This window comes from Aulostomus chinensis, chromosome 22, assembly GCF_037954235.1.
Source record: "Aulostomus chinensis isolate RoL2024-O1b breed Wild chromosome 22, RoL_Achi_v1.0, whole genome shotgun sequence".
Lineage (NCBI taxonomy): Eukaryota > Metazoa > Chordata > Actinopteri > Syngnathiformes > Aulostomidae > Aulostomus > Aulostomus chinensis.
The window spans coordinates 16,811,273-16,829,425 of record NC_141341.1 but is presented as its reverse complement, the minus strand read 5'-3'; the positions used below and the strand labels follow the sequence as shown (position 1 = coordinate 16,829,425).

The 18,153-nt window shown below is 41.2% G+C and overlaps 4 protein-coding genes across 4 annotated transcripts in view; all 4 read left to right on the top strand.

Moving 5' to 3' along the window:
- Positions 1–768, top strand: part of LOC147240987 (FH1/FH2 domain-containing protein 3-like) — a 65,573-nt gene extending 64,805 nt beyond the window's left edge. Inside the window, exon 31 of the mRNA XM_086194223.1 lies at positions 622–768. The gene's annotated coding sequence lies outside the window, so the exon portion shown is untranslated. The remainder of the gene's footprint in view (positions 1–621) is intronic.
- On the top strand, positions 566–4,612 carry LOC147240986 (glutathione S-transferase A-like). Its single transcript, XM_086194224.1, has 6 exons — positions 566–807; positions 1,204–1,269; positions 1,406–1,511; positions 3,782–3,900; positions 3,973–4,055; positions 4,141–4,612. Exons 1-6 carry the CDS (start codon positions 640–642, stop codon positions 4,271–4,273), a joined length of 675 nt encoding a protein of 224 aa, XP_086050350.1. The 5' UTR covers positions 566–639; the 3' UTR covers positions 4,274–4,612.
- A 2,296-nt stretch (positions 4,613–6,908) lies between these two features.
- LOC147240985 (glutathione S-transferase A) lies at positions 6,909–10,343 on the top strand. The gene is made up of 6 exons (XM_086192817.1): positions 6,909–7,151; positions 7,789–7,854; positions 8,030–8,135; positions 8,760–8,878; positions 9,577–9,662; positions 9,758–10,343. The coding sequence occupies exons 1-6, from the start codon at positions 6,984–6,986 to the stop codon at positions 9,888–9,890; spliced, it is 678 nt and encodes a 225-aa protein (XP_086048943.1). The 5' UTR covers positions 6,909–6,983; the 3' UTR covers positions 9,891–10,343.
- A 2,211-nt stretch (positions 10,344–12,554) lies between these two features.
- LOC147240984 (coagulation factor XI-like) lies at positions 12,555–17,732 on the top strand. Its single transcript, XM_086192808.1, has 9 exons — positions 12,555–12,713; positions 12,813–12,969; positions 13,432–13,541; positions 13,695–13,857; positions 14,921–15,039; positions 15,120–15,252; positions 15,871–15,977; positions 16,942–17,101; positions 17,192–17,732. Exons 1-9 carry the CDS (start codon positions 12,653–12,655, stop codon positions 17,313–17,315), a joined length of 1,134 nt encoding a protein of 377 aa, XP_086048934.1. The 5' UTR covers positions 12,555–12,652; the 3' UTR covers positions 17,316–17,732.
- Positions 17,733–18,153: the final 421 nt, after the last annotated feature.

Here is an 18,153-nt window from a genome sequence, read left to right as displayed (position 1 = left end):
AAAAGATGTTTCTGAGATACCACATTGGAACTCTCAAAAGCCTCTGACTAAGAGGCATCCAAATATCATCAGGTCGTTCTTGTTTTTGTGTTCTCATATTAAGTTGCGGTGTTAAATCTATTTTAATTACACAAATTATTTCATGGTCTTTGAAATTAAAAAAGTTAAATTAAATACTTTTACCAATACACTCGTGCATTACTATTTAACGGATGTGATTGCTGTTCCAAATGTTGCTGATGGTTTCTGGTTTAGGAGCTGGCCGACTTCTCTCGCGTCATCGAGAGAACTTGCTGGAACAGTTGCTCAAGTTGTGACGTCATCGCCCAGGCTACTTTGCTTTTCATTTACCTTCTCATGTTGATGGACACACACCAGCAGGCCCCTGACACGAACAAATGTGTAGCTACTCATCATTTAATGGAAAAAAAATACTTTTAGGTAATTTTTTTTTGAAGTTTTCTCCTCCGTCGTCAACGTAGGAGCGATACGCGTATGTTCTTCTTCCCGCCGCTAGATGGCAACATGCGGCTACACTGCAGCTTGTAAGCCACATAAATTGAGAGAAGAGTTACTACAAATCCTGTGGGGACAAATATAACAGGTTCAGCTACTTTTCAGGCTCGTAACCGTAGAACCATGGCCCAGGACATGACCCTGCTGTGGGGCTCCGGCTCTCCTCCCTGCTGGAGGGTGATGATCGCCCTGGAGGAGAAGGACCTACACGGCTACAACCACAAACTGCTTTCCTTCGAGAAAATGGAGCACAAGTCTCAAGAAGTGTTAGACATAAACCCCCGGGGTCAGGTAGGGACCAGCCTAGAAACACTAGCCTAGAAGCATGCACGGATATCGGTCCTCAAAAAAATCCCCCAGAATTACCACAGCAGCTTGTATTAGTTGCACAGTTAGTTTTATAAATCAACGACGAACTGCATTCAAAATGTCAACATTCAAAGTCTTCGGCATGGTAACACTTAATAATTTAAATGAATTAAAATGTATTTTATATCTTGTGTCTTTAATTCACTGGGTTATGTAGTTTGGTGCATGCTGTCTCTGTGCACATTATGAATATGTCATGTAGGAAACCACACACACTGCTCAGCAGGTTTAATATCAAGCCCCAAGTAGCATTGACACTGAAGTAGGATATAAATCAAACATATAATGTTGACCATTCATTAATGCTTAATTTCTCAGCTTCCTTCCTTCAAACATGGCGACAACGTTGTTAATGAGTCCTATGCTGCCTGTTTTTACCTGGAGGTGAGAGAAATGAATTGACATGGTAACTGTACAAGAAATATGCTATAGCTCAGTTCAGTATTATGAAGTGTGAAATACATTGTGAGTGTATGTGTGTGTGTGTGTGTGTGTGTGTGTGTTGTCTTTCTTTTGTCAGAGCCAGTTCAAGTCCCAGGGGAACAAGCTGATCCCAGACAGCTCGGCAGAACAAGCCCTGATGTACCAGCGCATGTTTGAGGGGCTCACTTTTTACGAAAAACTCAGTACGATACATCTCCCTTTTTAAAAATGGTATTAATTGATATATAGATAGAGGGAGGGAATGCAGAATGTGTGATTTCAACCTCAGCACTACAATACATCATTATTCTGTCAATCGTCAGGACTGTAACTTAAAAATTCTGTAATCCTGTGTGCGTTTTTGTTTAGTGAGAGATTTTTTTTACGTTTCCATCCTTCTCTAACATGTTTGCCTGACTGGTCAATACCACAGCACACCACAAGGGATGTGAGCGCGAGGGCCCGCTTTCAGCCGTGGCTTTCTGGTTCTTTGTCGGCTGTGTTTAAATAGGACTGATTTCCCACTGTAAGGCTGCCTACCAAGCTGAAATCAAAGAACTCAGTGTTGTCATGTCCATGCAAAACATCAGTGCTGCTAAATGGAGGCATCACACAACAGTTGACCATCGCAGCTGAGAATGAAATGAGTAAAAGTGTGATTACTGTTCATGAAATACCTAAATTGATCAGCAAGACATTACAAGAAGTTGAGCCCCGTCCTAGTAAAGCAGGAGTAACTCTACCAGCACCTTTTCCTTTGTGACGGTACATGAACGGTAAAGCAAAACCTTCACTGGCAACAGCATAGGAGCATTTCTTATTATCATTACCATGAATTAGATTCTGAACTCTGTTCACACTGGACCGTTGTTACCAGGGACCTCATTCAAAATTGAGACAGGTCTGTTTCTTGAGACACATGAGCACAAGAAAAGAAAACGTTCGTTACACCAATTTACTGGGTATAACCCAGATGTGACGTTTAGTCTCATGGCCTTATTTAATGCTGCTTTGTGTTGCGCAAAAGGATGAATAAAGTGTTTTTCTTCATAGTTGAAAGTACAACAGGACCACTTCAGTCCTAGACAGCCACTAGCATGGGACTTAAATGATCACATAATGTCTACACTGGCCAAAGTGGTAGAATTCAAACAATTCCAAAGGACTAGCCATAAAAATAGCTATAATACTGATATATTGATGCTGGTAATACTCATCAAACTGATAGTACTGGTCTCATGGAATAGAATCCTGCCAAGGCTGCAGGTTGAAACATATTCGGTATCTGAGCCAATTCCTGTTGTGATGCAGGAAACAAAACCATATTTAAAAAACAGCCTTCTCTCCCAATAAAGTGTTGCTGCCAACAGTGTCCTCTTGATATTGATGGCTGAAACAAGATCCTGCAGAAGAATACATGTTAAGTCTTCACCCGACACAAACATTTTTCAAACTGAAATGTTGTGTCAAGATGCTAGGCTGATTAGCTCTGGCAGTTTAGCCTAAAATCGAAAATGGCTTTACTCTCGACGGTGCCATCTAAATTTTAGCTATGGACAAATGCCACTGTGATAAAATAGTGCGGTAAAGTATATGCTTTCTCAGCTCTATTATTTTTGGGTTAGCCTATTTAGCTTGCTACTTAGCTTTAGCGTATGATTGGACATGGAAATAGCTTCACTCTCAACACTGTCATCTACATTTTTGAACAAAAGGTATTTTTACACAATAATGCATTGAAATAAGTTTCTTCTTAACCCCCTCTTCACCTTCACATGATTATTTCGTCTCCTTGCTAAAAGCTTTTTCAAAAGGAAATGTCATGTCAAGATGCTAACACTAAGCTAATTAGCTGAGCCTGTTTAGAAAAAAACATAAATACAGCTTTGGTCTCAACACTGACATCTAAATTTTATTTATTGCTAAAAGCCAAAAATATAGCAGTAATAAAATATGATTATTCTTCACCCTTCCTAATTATTTTTTCAAACTGAAATGTTTAATGAAGTAGGAATGACTTTTAAATGAAAATGTCAGGTTTAGATATTAAAATAGAACTAACATTTGCCCCTTGATCCAGTGTTGACAATGAATCTTGTATGTCTGAGCAGTTTTAAACAGCCGCCTGCGGGAAGAAATAAACCCTCAACAGTTTGCCTGATGACTGCTGGGTTTAGATAAATTCAGTACAGCCTATATTTATCCAGTCTCCGATAAAAAACACCATTTAGCACAAGAGCATTTGGTGCCTTTGAGTATGGATGAACCTGCAGGGTAACAATAAATTACCCAGGATGCACAGTCTCTTATGATGAAATTTATGAAAACACCCATGGATATTTTCCTACTCACTCCAGGTGCTTAATGATATAAAACATTGAAAACAGGAAATACGAGCAGCTTTGACCCTGTTAACAGTGATTTATCAACAGTGATTTGCTGATCCATTGGACTTGCTGATTTCTTTCCTTAGATGCGGTTATCTACTACCAGTGGTTTGTGCCTGAGGAGGAGAGGCATGACTCTGCTCTGACAAGAAACAAGGATGCTCTTGCTGCTGAGCTCCAGCTTTGGGAGGGTTACCTTAATAGCGTATGTAGAAACGAGCAAGAATAAATTCAACATTCTCTTTTTATGTCGTAATTTTCACCCCTGTCTTTGTAGTCAGGTTCCCACCTGGCAGGAGCCCCCTTCTCACTGGCAGATGTGACCGTCTTCCCAACTGTTGCTACTCTCTTCAGATTTGGGTAAGACAGCATTCCCTCCGTCTGTCACTCTACAAGTGAAGCATGGATCGCTTTTCAGTTCAAACATCTCTGTCCTGTCCCGCAGGTTACCTGAAGAGCACTACCCGAAACTGGCCAAGTATTACTCCACGCTGAAGGAGCGACCTAGCGTCAAGGCTAGCTGGCCTCCTCACTGGCTGGAAAACCCCCAGGGACAAGACGCACTCAAAGACCTCTAAGACACTCAATCTGCTAGAAATGTTTTGCTATAACAGGTTTAATTTAGTTCTTCTGTAGAGCTGATAGAGTTGAAATGAGCAGTGTGTTCTCCATAAAGTAGTATCACGATGGCACGTCAAACAACGTTTTTTTTTCCCTCCGATGTATCTCCTTTGACTAATTCATTATTTTTGCACTGCTGCTCTGCAAGGCCAGTGTTTGTAGCAGGCCGTCACTTTGTAGGGTTGCTTAGCTTGAAGCTATTTGTAGAAGAGGTACACGGCGCGGTTTATCTGGCTTCACTTTTTGTAGCTGTAAGGCAGTTTTTCAGTGAGACTACAATAAAGTAGAAAGAACCATTTTCTGTGTCTTGTATTTATTTATTTATTTTTTAAATCACCTCTTTCACAGCTGTCAGAGATGATGGCCTCGGCCAAAACAAAAAAAAATCCTGGCCAGAGTTTCATTTTTTTGTTGTTGTTACACCTGTGTTGCCATGTGAGCTGGTAGTCAGTTCTTCCTCCTTAAGAATTCGGGCTTTGTCTGTCGTCTGTCTTTGAGGATTTGAGCTGATGGATTTTATCGTTCGAGCAAGAACAGGTTTGTCCTGCTCAAAGGTAACTGGCGTGCTGTGTTGTCATAACCTTGTGCTGATGTAGAGTGAAATCTGTGTTGCGCTACATGATCTAACTTTTAATTTCCAGATGTCAGCTGAACTGGAAGTTCTAAAGTTTGGTTCAGTATCTCTCCCTGGGATATTTCAACATGGTCACCGGGGGAAGTGAGGATCGAACCAGCGACCCCTCAGTTGCTATGCGGCCACTTTACCTCCGAGCCATGCCGCCCCTGGTGTTGACATTGACCTGGCAAAAGCAAATCTGTGCTATTTCCTCTAGTAGGGAAAAGGTCAATATAGGATTTTATGACATAAAAAAAGATCAGGCCTTGCCTGACGCTCTGTCACCTTGTTATGTTGAGAGTCTTACAAATGTAATCATGGGTTATAGACGTACCACAGAAGACCGGCCTCATCGCAAATCCTCTACAATAAAATAAAAAAAAAAACACAGATGGATTTAATTTCTTAAGTTTAAAATTGTGATCATGTGTGTCAAACAGAGTCTCTTTAAAGAAATTATAGCATTTACAGGTCAAACGTAGCACCACTTCTGTTGTAGCACACAACGGGCAAAGCTAAATCTCAGCTAATGTAAGATAGCATCAGTTCAGCAGAAAAGTCGTGTTGCAGTTCTGTTGTTGATGCAATCTTTCACCCAAAAACTGTATTTTACCCAGGACATCACAAGATAATGTTTTGACCTCAAAAAGACCCCCCCCCCCTCCCCCCCCAGTGATTCCAGAATGCAGAAAGAGCCAGCCAAGTATATTTAGCTTAAAGCTAATGGTAACTTACAGCTAACAACATCAAAAAAGTTGAAAAACATCTGTTTTCAAAGTCTTTTTCCATCGTACAACATCCAGTATAATCCACATCTTCTTTATCCAGCTGTATGTTCGGTCGTCCATACTGAGCTTGATTTGAGCTGAAAAATGAACTCTTTTTGCGACTAACTGGATAAAGAAGTCACATGCAGTTTATAAACATCTATTTCTGAGTACTTGAAAGGTAAAGTTCACTTTTTGGGATGAAGCATCACTTTAAACTCTTGAAAAACGAAACAAATACACAGTCAGTAGTTGGAAGGGTTGCTGGAAGGCTTAGCGGAGACCATGTGTTCTTCATGTGATGTCTGCAGCGCTTCTATTCAACAAGTCCACTTTTGAATACCTCTAAAATAGCAAAGTAGGAGACCAACTGTAAACGTAGCTCAAGGCTGACTTTCGTTCAAAACACACTGGCAACCATTGAAGTGCATTAACATGTGAAGAGTGGATTAGAGCTGCGCATTATGGTTCTGAAACTTTTTGAAGGTTATCTTCGAGGTCAGTCTCAAATGTAGGGACGTGTTAGACCAAGGAGGTGTCCATCGCTCATCTACAGCAAAGATCTTATTGTTGCACGTGAATGTTCATGAACTGATTTTGTCTGTGTGTGTGTAGAGGTGAAGAGGGGAAAGTGCTGAGTCATTGTGAGGTTTCAAATATCAGCAGTGTTGCACATGGCAACTAAGAAACAGTAAAAGGAATGCCTAAAATAAAGCAACAACAAAAAAAAGTGAATAGACCGGATTACTGTAGTTGTCATTGAAGTTGGTTTGAATATTAGTAAACTATCAAAATGCACGTAACAAAAATATATGCGCTTCAACAATAAAACGTATTCTATTATTATTATATATTATTCCGATGCGAAATTTGTACATTCCGTATAAAGGTAGTTGCATTATAATCTCAGTGTATGGATTTGCATTACTTGTAGAGACTTGGTGGTTTTCCTCTTACCGTGTGAGATTAAAGAGTAACAAGCCAAAGCAAGGGAGGTGATTCCTCAGCAGGGATCTGGACTCACACAACCAGACTCAATGAATGGAGGTTAGCGCTGCAACCACCTCCACCCAAGAAAGAGAGCGATAGGGGGGGAACCATCTTGACTGTCTGAGCCTCTAATCTTTGATGACATCATTAAAATGGGATGGGCCTGAATTCAACCAATCCCAGTGTGTGAAGTTCCTGTTATGAAATCAGCCAATTCCTGCTTCTTTCTTCACTTCCACCACAACTGCCACCAACACTACACCTTCGGCTGCATCAGGTGAAGAGTCTCTAACCATGGCCAAGGATATGACTCTACTGTGGGGCTCCGGCTCTCCACCCTGCTGGAGGGTTATGATCGCTCTGGAGGAGAAGGACTTGCAGGGTTACAACCAGAAACTGCTCTCCTTTGAAAAAATGGAGCACAAGTCCCAGGAAGTGATGGACATGAATCCCAGGGGTCAGGTAAGTTCACTTGAAACATCATAAAAATTATCTCATGATGTCATCGTGCAGGTTTAACTTACATGTACGGAAGCCCAGAACTGCCCAGTAAAAATGTATCTAAAAAAAAAAACTAAGCTTGGGAATAATTTAATTTAATTTCGAATTAATTCCTTAGTTTTCTTGAAATAACAAGGTAAATTAACTTGTTTTCTTGAGAAAAGGTATAAGTTGATTTGAGTAAATTGTTTAACTCGCACCTTAGTTTGTTTTCTGCTGGTAGTGAGTTAATTTATCACAATCTACTTTCTTTTGATAGCAGGTAAAATATCTCGTTCGAGGCCTTTTTTTGGTTATTGAGTGAAAGGGTAATTTAGAAGAAACAGAGATAGTGGATCTATTTAGATGAATTTATGTTGTTAAACTTATCTGGGGAAAAGCTGTTTTCTCAAGCTACTGCATAAATGTAAATTAACACTGAAGAAATGAGGATAATGAATCAGCTTTAATACATTCAATTAATTTTAAGTGGGCAAGAATACGAAATGATTTTAATTTTCTTGATCAGTATACAAAAAAATAATCACTAACACAGCAGTTCTTGGCTTCCGTAATTTTTGAACGCTTAAATTAATTGACATCTGACCCTCTCTTAAAGCTTCCCTCCTTTAAACATGGGAGCAACGTCCTGAACGAGTCCTACGCTGCCTGCATCTACCTGGAGGTAAAGCTCAGACAAGTGCACTTATTGAAAGGTGATACAGCCAAGGAGTTGATTTATGGGAGGCTCCATGTGTGTTTAACAATACCCAGCAGGCAATCAGACACCTACAAGGAAAATAAATGGCAGCTCTGTGCGGTGGTTTACAATAACCTTTTTTTCATGTCCTCAACAACAGAGCCAGTTCAAGTCACAGGGAAACAACCTGATCCCCGACTGCCCCGCTGAGCAAGCCATGATGTACCAGCGCATGTTTGAGGGACTAACCCTCAACCAAAAGATGGGTACGTTATCCCAGCCAAGACGATCGCATACCTGGCGAACGTGTAAATCCTGCATAAACAACTTTTATTCAGCACTTGTTTTTGCTGGTGCTGCGAGATCAGGACATCGCTCTGGGCAACATCTTGCAATCTTTTGGGACATCTTCAGTCAATCGTCCCCCCCCCCCCCCCCGAGACATGAGTCATTCAAAAACATGTTGTGCACTAATGAGTGATCTTATCATTAAGCATGCATGTTGAGCACCTTTAACAGGTCATAGTGTTAATCCCACAGTGAGTCACATGTTTGGAGCAGCATGCTGACTAAAAGCAGTCATGGGGCAGGGTACTGCATTTTTGGGGAAGGGTTGCAAGGAGAGGAAGGCTGAAATGTCAGTTACAGTTTTGGGTTCACAAAGCAGCCTTTGCAGAATGAGAACTACAAAAATATTTTCAAAAATCCCTCTGACACTGTTTTTTGTGCAACCTTTAAAAAAAAAAATTAAACTCATTTCCTTTTTCTTTTTAAAATGTGAAACTTTAGTCAGAAAGTTATGTAATCATGCCCCTACAGACCCCCACCCTCTGCTGTTTCGGAAATGAGAACATGAACATAATGTCTTAATGTCTGTTGACTTTCCTCAGCTGATGTTATCTACTACAACTGGAAAGTTCCAGAAGGAGAGAGACACGACTCTGCAGTGAAGAGAAACCGAGAAGCTTTGAACACGGAACTCAAGCTGTGGGAGGGGTACCTGCAGAAGGTGACTGATACCATCCACACCACATGCAGCGCTGCGGTGGTTGGTGGCCAAAGTACACTCATTCTTCATTCTCACTCCACATCACCCCTGTCCTCCAGAACCTCCCCATCCAACAGCTCCAATATGAGGTTCCTCTCATCCACAAAGACCTCCATAAACAGATCCTGCCCCCCCCCGAACTCTGTCCACTGAACATATTTGTAGCGATCTGTGAGAATTCAAATCGTTGATCAAAACTTGTTCAGTGCAGCTGTAGTCAGTTTCAGTTATTACTCTAACTTGTGAAGTGCCTGTGATTTCCTGAATAATAAATGTATTAAGAATATTATTATATAATAAGGTAAAAAAAAGGAGTATGGACAAGGATGCACAAAAAGATTATATTTTTTAATGCTTTATCTTCTATCTGAATTGGTTTTGATACTGGGGGTACATTAAATGAAGCAAACTAAAGTAACTGATAATTCTGCTCTTTAAAACCTAAGCAATGAGGCTTTTTTGAAATTGTAAGAAGTTCTGATAGTTGTCCTAAAATATGAAGTAATGTGCTGTCAGATAAGTCCAAATTGTACTCCAGAATCTTTTAATTCTGGTCATATTTGCTGCCAATCTACAACAGCCATCATTTGTGTAAATTATTAACTTTCTTTGTAGTTGAAGTGATAGTCATGATTTTAACCCTTTGCTCTGTCTTGCAGGTGTCAGGCTCTTTCCTGGCAGGAAAGTCATTTTCCCTGGCTGACGTGACTGTTTATCCAAGCATTGCTTATGTCTTCCATTATGGGTGAGAAAGTGTATCAAACCACTGGAAATAATAACGGGGTTTCAATGTTTGACAAGTGGATGAAAGAGAAGAGCGTTGTGTCTCTCCTTCTCCAGGTTGTCTGAAGAGCGTTTCCCTAAACTGGCAGCATACTACAACTCTCTGAAGGATCGGCCCAGCATCAAAGCCAGCTGGCCCCCCACCTGGCTCGAGAACCCCCAGGGACTGGACCTCCTCAAAGACCTCTGAGTCACAAACTCTTACTGTTATGTTGTGACAATATATGTTAACTATATATAGTAGTAACACTCTTGCATCACACTCCACTATTTGCTGTCACTTGTGCAGTTAAAAAAAAAAAATCAATAAAATATGTCATTAAAAATTCATGTAACATTTTTTTAACCCATCTCTGACTAAAATGCAGAGGGAAAACCCAAGATTCACCCATTATTCAGTGACCCCTCCGGCTCTGTAGATCGGCATTGGACCGTACCACTAAGGTGAAACACCCCCTTCTTTTTAAAAGTCTCTTCAAGTCAAGACAAAGGGGAGCTGGAGCGCTCCGGGTATCCCTTGTATCCTCCGATGCCCTTGGAAGGGTTAAAGGTTCATAAAAATGTTTGGAAAAAAGGATTCCAATGCCAGGCACTCGGTAGGATGCAAAAGTGTTTATTTTAAGGGATAAACCATTTAAAAAACACCAGCGTGTGGCAGCTCACCAGCCTTCATCGGGGTGTTGGTAACAAGTTACCAACATGCCTTGACTCTGTCACCAACACCCTGTCTGGTGAGCTGCCACACGCTGGTGTTTCTTAAATAGTACTTTTTCATCCTGTCATGTCAATTTTATTTGTATACTCCAAATCACGACAAAAGTTATCTCATAAAATCTTGTGTCAATGAAAAAAAGGGAAATTATGCATTTATGAAAACTGGTCAAAGGAGAAATCATAAAATTTAGTTTTATGGCTTTATGTTATCAGATACACATTTAAACAAATAAGAATAAAAAGACCAGTTTAAAAAATGACTTTGACTTGGAATTATTCTGGGTTTATGACTAAACCTAAAATGCATTTAAATCAGAATTAGTCAGCCATCAGCTGTCTCATAACCTGAGGAGACACACACAGCTCACTGCAAAAAACTATTAAAGCAAATTCCTCTTGACAAAATCAAGAAGAAATTTAAACTTTTTTCTAAAGTTTCAAATACTCAGCATTTTTGGACCAAATAAAAAGTCAGTCAAAAACATTATGACTGAGAATTATATTTGAGACAGAATAGCTGCCAAAATGAACAATAAAATTGTCTCTCAAAACACAAGTTTATCGCATCATACAGCCCTACTACTGAATTATTTTTACGTGACTAATTTGAAGCTGTTCCTGCGAGGTTTAGGGTTCGAGCCCCAGCTTGGGGGCAGGATCTTTCTGTGTGGAGTCTCCATGTTCTCCCTGTTCCTGTGTGGGTTCTCTCTGGTACTCCAGCTTCCTCCCACAGTCCAAAGACATCAAGAGAGGACGAGGCTGATTGATACTATAAATTGACCGTAGGTGTGACTGTGAGTGTGAATGGTTGTCTGTCTCTATGTGTTGGTCCTGCGATGGACTGGTGACCTGTCCAGGGTGAACCCCACCTCCTGCCCAAAGACAGCTGGGATAGGCTCAAGACACCCCCCCCCCCCCCCCCGTGACCCTTAACAATGAACAGGATAAGTGGTATAAAATGGATGGATGGATACTCCTGCTGGTTTCTACATCAGACTTCCACTTCTCTTTCTTGCACCTTCATGGTGTTGACAGCAGATGTCACTAAAAGTAGCTTTGTTCATGAAATGAGCAAGTTCTGTCAGGAAACTTGTGGCAGCTGCCCGTCGGCCGGCTCCAGGCTCACTTCTCTTATTCTCACACACAGCTCCCAACAGAGTGACCCATTTAACCTGAGAGATCTTATTGCATCCCTGTTGCTCACTGCTGCTGTGAATGTTCAAACATCACTGCTACTCACACTCCACCACCTCAGCCTCCACCTGTAGTTTGGATCTGTTTCTGGGTAATATGGGATCTATTAGGGGGTCCCGTGTACTTCCTTTTTTTTAGGAGCGGTTCGAGGAGGAGGAGCGTGCCCCCTGTTTTTGATAAGTTACAGTTCACGGATTGTATGCACAGGAAGTACTGTAGCTACCTGTAGTATATCTATTCATGGCCAAACTAAATATGTTACTGAACTTATTAAAATAGTTCTCAATACAAGAGTTGTCCAGACTGAATTGTGTTCTCTTGACTTTTGTCCTGTTTCTGAATGGATGACTGACCATAAACTCAACTAAGCTGAACTGGATTGAAATGTAAACACACTGCACAAACAAAACTTGAAAGCTGGAGCATTAACCTGGACTAGAGCTCATGATGGCTTTTCATCAGTCAATTGTTACAGCGATATAATTGTCTTTTGATAGTAGCTTTATTTATATCTTATTATAACTCAATTTTGATCATTGGTTGCTCAACTTTTTTAGGTCCTTTGACCCTTCAAACATTCAACTTCCTGCTGTGCAAACTTTGACCCCCACAGATGGCATCAGCACCACCAGTGGCTAGGCCAACACTGCGAATGCTAATGTTAGCACAGTACTGAAAGCTTAGAAGCAGATGGTTTCAACTTCCATTGAGGTTGTTACAAAGATTTTTCCACGTCTGAGCGAGTTAGACAATTTAGTTGTGTCTAACCTTGGAGGAAATGATTAGAAGCCTACGGGGGTCACATCCAAGACCCACTCAGAGCCCACCTCCGTGACCAGATAACACACAACTGCACTCAACCTTGATTTATGTTCAGTTGATTTAAAGAAAGTTAGACTTTAGTCTGTAAATATTCCAAAGAGTTAATGTGTAAACAGCATATACAAATAGTTAAACGGTACAAATGCAAGGATGGTGAAAGGGTTGTTTGTGCCTTAACTGTAGTTGCAGATTAATGTCTTTGGATTGCAGGAACATCAGAAGATGAGGGCACATTTGGTTTTAATGAGTCTGCTCTCCCTCTGCCATTACTCCTTCAGTCAAGGTAATACTTTCTAAAAGTTTGTGAGTTCTTCGCAGTGTGTAATGAAGTCTTATTTGCATGTGTGTATATCCTTTTCATCATAAATGAACTTTTATCCAGGCTGTGACCGGGCCCTGTACGAGAATGTTGACTTCCCAGGAACAGACATAACCTTTCTATACTCTCCCGATAAGGAACACTGTCAGAATCTGTGCACCCAGCACCCGTCGTGTCTCTTCTTCACCTTTGTTCGGGCCGACTGGACTCAAGACAACAGGTGACCAGCAAGCCATGTGCACCAGAAATAAAGAAAGTTTGTTGTCAGAAAACAAGAAACTTCCTGACTAAACCCTGTTAGTCAGGAAAGCACTGCGCTGCATCCAAAACTTAGTCACTGTGAAAAAAAGTCACAGTTGTATGTTCCAATTCACATTCAAAAAACAAGATGTAATTTGACCTCATAAAAACCAGGTTTACGAATGCAAACGTCTCATAAGAAACAGGTTTACATCTGCAAACATCACACTCATGAGGAACACTAATATTGTCCACAAACAATTATTCATCTTTATTTATTTCCAGCTGTGTTTTCTGTAATGTTTTTGTGTTTTTGTAATAGTTCTAAATAAGTTTTAAACCTTTAATTTTCATTTATGACCATTATGAGTCTATTTTCTCTCCATATTTAGAAGTTGTTTTTTTCTGTTAAATACACACCCTCCTGTCTCTCTCTGTGCAGGAACTTCTACTGCTACATCAAGTCAACCCCTTCTGGACAGCCCAATGTCAGGACTCCCCTGCTGGGTGTCACCTCTGGCTTTTCTCTCAAACAGTGCAGTCCAGACTTAAGTGGGTTCAAGGCCATTTTACTCTAAACATTTAACCCATTAATCAATCAGTGGCATCCTATTTGACTGTGTGTGTGTGTGTGTGTGTGTGTGTGTGTGTGTGTGTGTGTGTGTGTGTGTGTGTGTGTGTGTGTTTTGTCTGTCTGTCATGCAGACCCTTGTCTGAATCAGGTGTACCATAACGTGGACTTCCCGGGGGCAGACTATCAGTCCTTGTTCACACATGACCATGAAGAGTGTCAGAGAGTCTGCACAGAACAACCTGGCTGCCAGTTCTTTACTTACGTAAATGATGTCTTCACAAATACGAAGATCAGGTACAACATAACTGTTATCGTCACGTATGACTCTGTAGGCAGCAGCCAAAAAAAGGGAGGGAAACAGGGCCAGAGGTGGATAAAGACTCAATGGTACTCAATGGAAATACATTTTTCTGATTCTTTTTCATCCTCCAAGCTGGAACATAATAACTCAAACGCAGTCAGCGGAATGGGGGTGGGGGGCATGGCTAAGAGGCAGAGTGGCCGTCTAGCAACAAAAGGGTTGCTAAGGGTTCTGTCACTTTCCTCATTTCCCACTTTTCCACTTTTGACCATGTCGAACTATCCTTGAGCAAGATACTGAACCCCTCATGCCTGATGGCCCTGTGATGGACTGGTGACCCATCCAGGGTGAACCCTGCCCCTCACCCAATGTCAGCTGGGATAGGCTCCAGCCGCCCCCCCCCCACACACACACACACACACACACACACACACACTCTTAACTGATAGGCAGTATAGAAAATGGACAGAGGGATAGATGGACAGTCAGAGGAATGTCAAGGAGGCTTTTTGGATGCACAATATGAATTTAGTTTCATCATTCTTCCAAACTGCCACAAGTAGAAGGGGAGGAAATTTCAGAGTTATGGATACGTTACGATCATGATACTGCAATAATCAGTATATACTGCAAATGTTTTGGTATGAATGCGATTTACTGCATCTCTGTAGACTTTCATTGATTATATATATACTCAAACTTTCAAACATATTGGCCATTATGTTTAAAAATACATTTTCTAGATCACGGATCCAGAACATGACACACACATGATAATTCCTGCAACCTGAAACATTCGTCTTTCCACCATTTCACATGGTCTCAAAGTATTTGATGTGAATTTGTCTGACATCCAGAAAAATCCTGCTAATAGCTATAGAACATCCCGCTAATGGCCCAGAACAGTCTTCTTGAATCTCTTATGGATCACTTATCCTTTCACAAAATGTCCTCAAAATACATCGGTGGCATTTGTGAATGTCCTGCCAACAGTCATACATGGGCAATCAGGTTGCTGCTGTCCCTGATAAAATCACTTCTCTTTTCTGTTTTTAGGCACAAGTGTCACCTCAAATTCAGCTGGAATATACCATCAACTCCCATTGTAGAAACAAAAGTTGGATTGATAAGTGGATTCTCCCACCAAGCAAAAATGACACCGTTTTTTGACACAGGTAAGCAAAAAGCACAGGCTTCATCATTAAGAGTAATAACAGTGCAGTTTCTGAAGTGTGGTTTCTCCTTGTATGTGCAGAATGTCAGGGAAAACTCTTCCCAAACACTGACATCCCAGGATCTGACCTCCGCACGACACCCTCTGTCTCTGCCGAACACTGTCAGGCATTGTGCTCTGCTTTTCCAGTCTGCAACTACTTCTCTTACGTCAGGTAGTTTCTCAGAAGCCTCTAACCTAGCCTACAGCAAAGTGGTGCTGGTGCAATCCTAGAGCACAGACGTTTGGTAGCATTGCTAAACGTCTGGTTCCTTACTCTCAAATTCTATGGGATTTTTGATTGGTTTTTTTTGTTTAATTGCCTGAAATAAGGTCAGTGGCTCACACTAGTTGAATATTTTTTTTTCAACATGTAGTTCCATGAAATAAAACATGTCAGTGAGCACCACACTTACTGTATGTCTTTAAAAACAGGATGAACAAGTGGCTAAACAAGACTACAAATGAACAAAGCTGACATGAACTGATTGTTCCTCTGACAATTACATTTAGGCTTCTAAAATCATAAAATTGGCATTCATTTGTGAAAACTATCATGCTGAACAAAATGTGTAAGTCTCATAAAGTTGTGTTGGCCTCAGAGCTTATTATCTTGAATGATTGAAACTGTAATCTATAAACCCTACTGGTTTTTAGTCGAGGCAACCCATGGTTCCTGGTTGGCCTAAAAACTATATCATTCCTGCATGGCTATGTACACTTTCCTTAGGTGGGCGAGCATCTTGATCTCTTCTCCAGCTAAAAGAAGGTTTAATATTCAATAATTTTACAGTGACTCCCTCACCTGTCATCTGAAGAGTAACCCCATCGAAATGGTGACCAAAGCTAAAGACGGGGTAACATCTGGGTTACCAGCACGCCTCTGTCAGCTGGATAGCGGTATGTATCTTGACTTTCACTGACACCTCTCACCAGCTGACTGACAGCTTGCTCTGACCTTTATGGTTATCGTGAACGGTATCAAAAATGATTGGGGTGCCATTATATTTGGTACGCATTCATGTCCCGCTCCGGTTGGAGAGCATTCTAGTGAGTCCTTAAGAAAAAAATGTGTTTTTCTTCTTCTTCTGACCATTGAGCATTGAGTGATGGATGTGTTTTAACGATTATTGATGAAAGCCTCCAGTGCACACACACTGAGAATAAATCAGTTTCACAGCAGCCATTTTAGTCATGGTGTCATAAAAGGGGGGGGGGGGGGGGGGACATTTTTAACTTTCAGTTTTCAGCTCATCTAATGTTTATGTCTCACTTATACCAAAGGATAAAGTGCTAACATGCTAAAGTTAGCCCGTGAAGATACTAAGCATTCTCATAGGTGTCTAAAACATCACTCATTGTCAAGTGCAATAACCACAAGAGCTTCAGCATCAGATGTTGGTATCTGCTGTTAGTGGCTTTAAAGTCTTTTCAGCTCCAAACCAAGAGATACAATATGTTTTTTTTTTCCTCTTTAACCTGGTATACCTGTTATCAGGGGTCAGACACTTTAGATGTACTAGCAACATATTACAGTATTTGTGGGTTTCAGCTATCTTATTAATATTCTCAACCCCCACGCCTGTGGCCATGAGACGAAGTCAGGATGGTGCAAAAGTGTGGATACAGGCCCAAAAATCATATAGTAGAAGGAAATATTATGTTTCAGTCAAATTAAACACTCCAGCTTGTTAGCATTATCAGCTGGGAATGCTAGGATTTAGCTCTGAGTCTGAAGAAGTTCTAAAAGGTTTTGTTTATTTATTTGTCTTTATCAAATTTCACTGTTTATTTCTTTTTTCAATGCAATGTCGATCTGTGCATTGCAGCCAGCAGCAGGGTAATCCAGTTCCTATTCCGACAGGTTGGATAAAGAATTCCTTTGAAGAAAAAGACCTCAGAGGCTCAGACATCCGCTATGAGCTAATGGACAGTGCCAAAGAGTGCCAGAAGACTTGCACATTGGACCACAACTGCCAGTTCTACACCTATGTCACAGAGAGCTTCTCTGAAAGCAGTTATTGGTACAGCAATCCCCAAATCACGTGAATGTAATCCTAATTTCCAACCATAGCATAGACTGGTGTATTTATTGGTGTGTATGTTTGTTCTAGGCGTCGCTGCTACCTCAAGAGGTCCATCACCATACCGGCTCCTCCCAAAGTTACCAAACTGAGTAATGTGGTTTCTGGCTTCTCCTTGAGGGGGTGCAGTTCACTGGCTTCACCTCAAGTGTAAGAGGAGACCATCCATCCATCGTCATCTTCCGCTTATTCCTACACATTAAGGGTCGCGGGGGGGCTGTCAACGGGTGAGAGGTGGGGTTCACCCTGGACAGGTCACCAGTCCATCTCAGGACCAACACATAGAGACAGACAACCATTCACACTCACATTCATACCTACAGTCAATTTAGAGTATCAATCAGCCTCGTCCCCTCTTGATGTCTTTGGACTGTGGGAGGAAGCTGGAGTACCAGAGAGAACCCACACAGGAACAGGGAGAACATGGAGACTCCACACAGAAAGATCCCGTTCCCGAGCCGGAACTCGAACCCGAAACCTTCATGCTGTGAGGAGACAGTGCTGACCACTGCACCACCGTGCAGCCCCTAAGAAGAGACCAATCAAATAATAATAAAACAAAAATCCATCAGTCCTTTTGATTTTATTGCCGTCCTCCCGTATTTGTCAGTGCTTTGCATGCACAAATACACACACACACACACACACACACACACACACACACACACACACACACACACACAGAATACATCCCAGACTTGAAGTCTTTCTTCATCATAATTTGGATACCAGTCCTTTTGCTGAGGAAAAAAAACAAAAACAACAAAAAATTCCCTTTGATTGTACAACATTTGGATTCAACAATCCATTTGTACATTGGAACCCCCTGCTGTTCCCTATTCATCCAGGGGGTGGCAGTGTACAAAAAGTGAAAAAGAAGTTACCAGTTCAAATGTCACACCAAAAAATACAGTGAGTTTGGAAATGAACCATCTGTTTGTGCTGCTGGAGGGAGAAGCACAAATTGTTTTTCACATGGAACACGGTGCTGA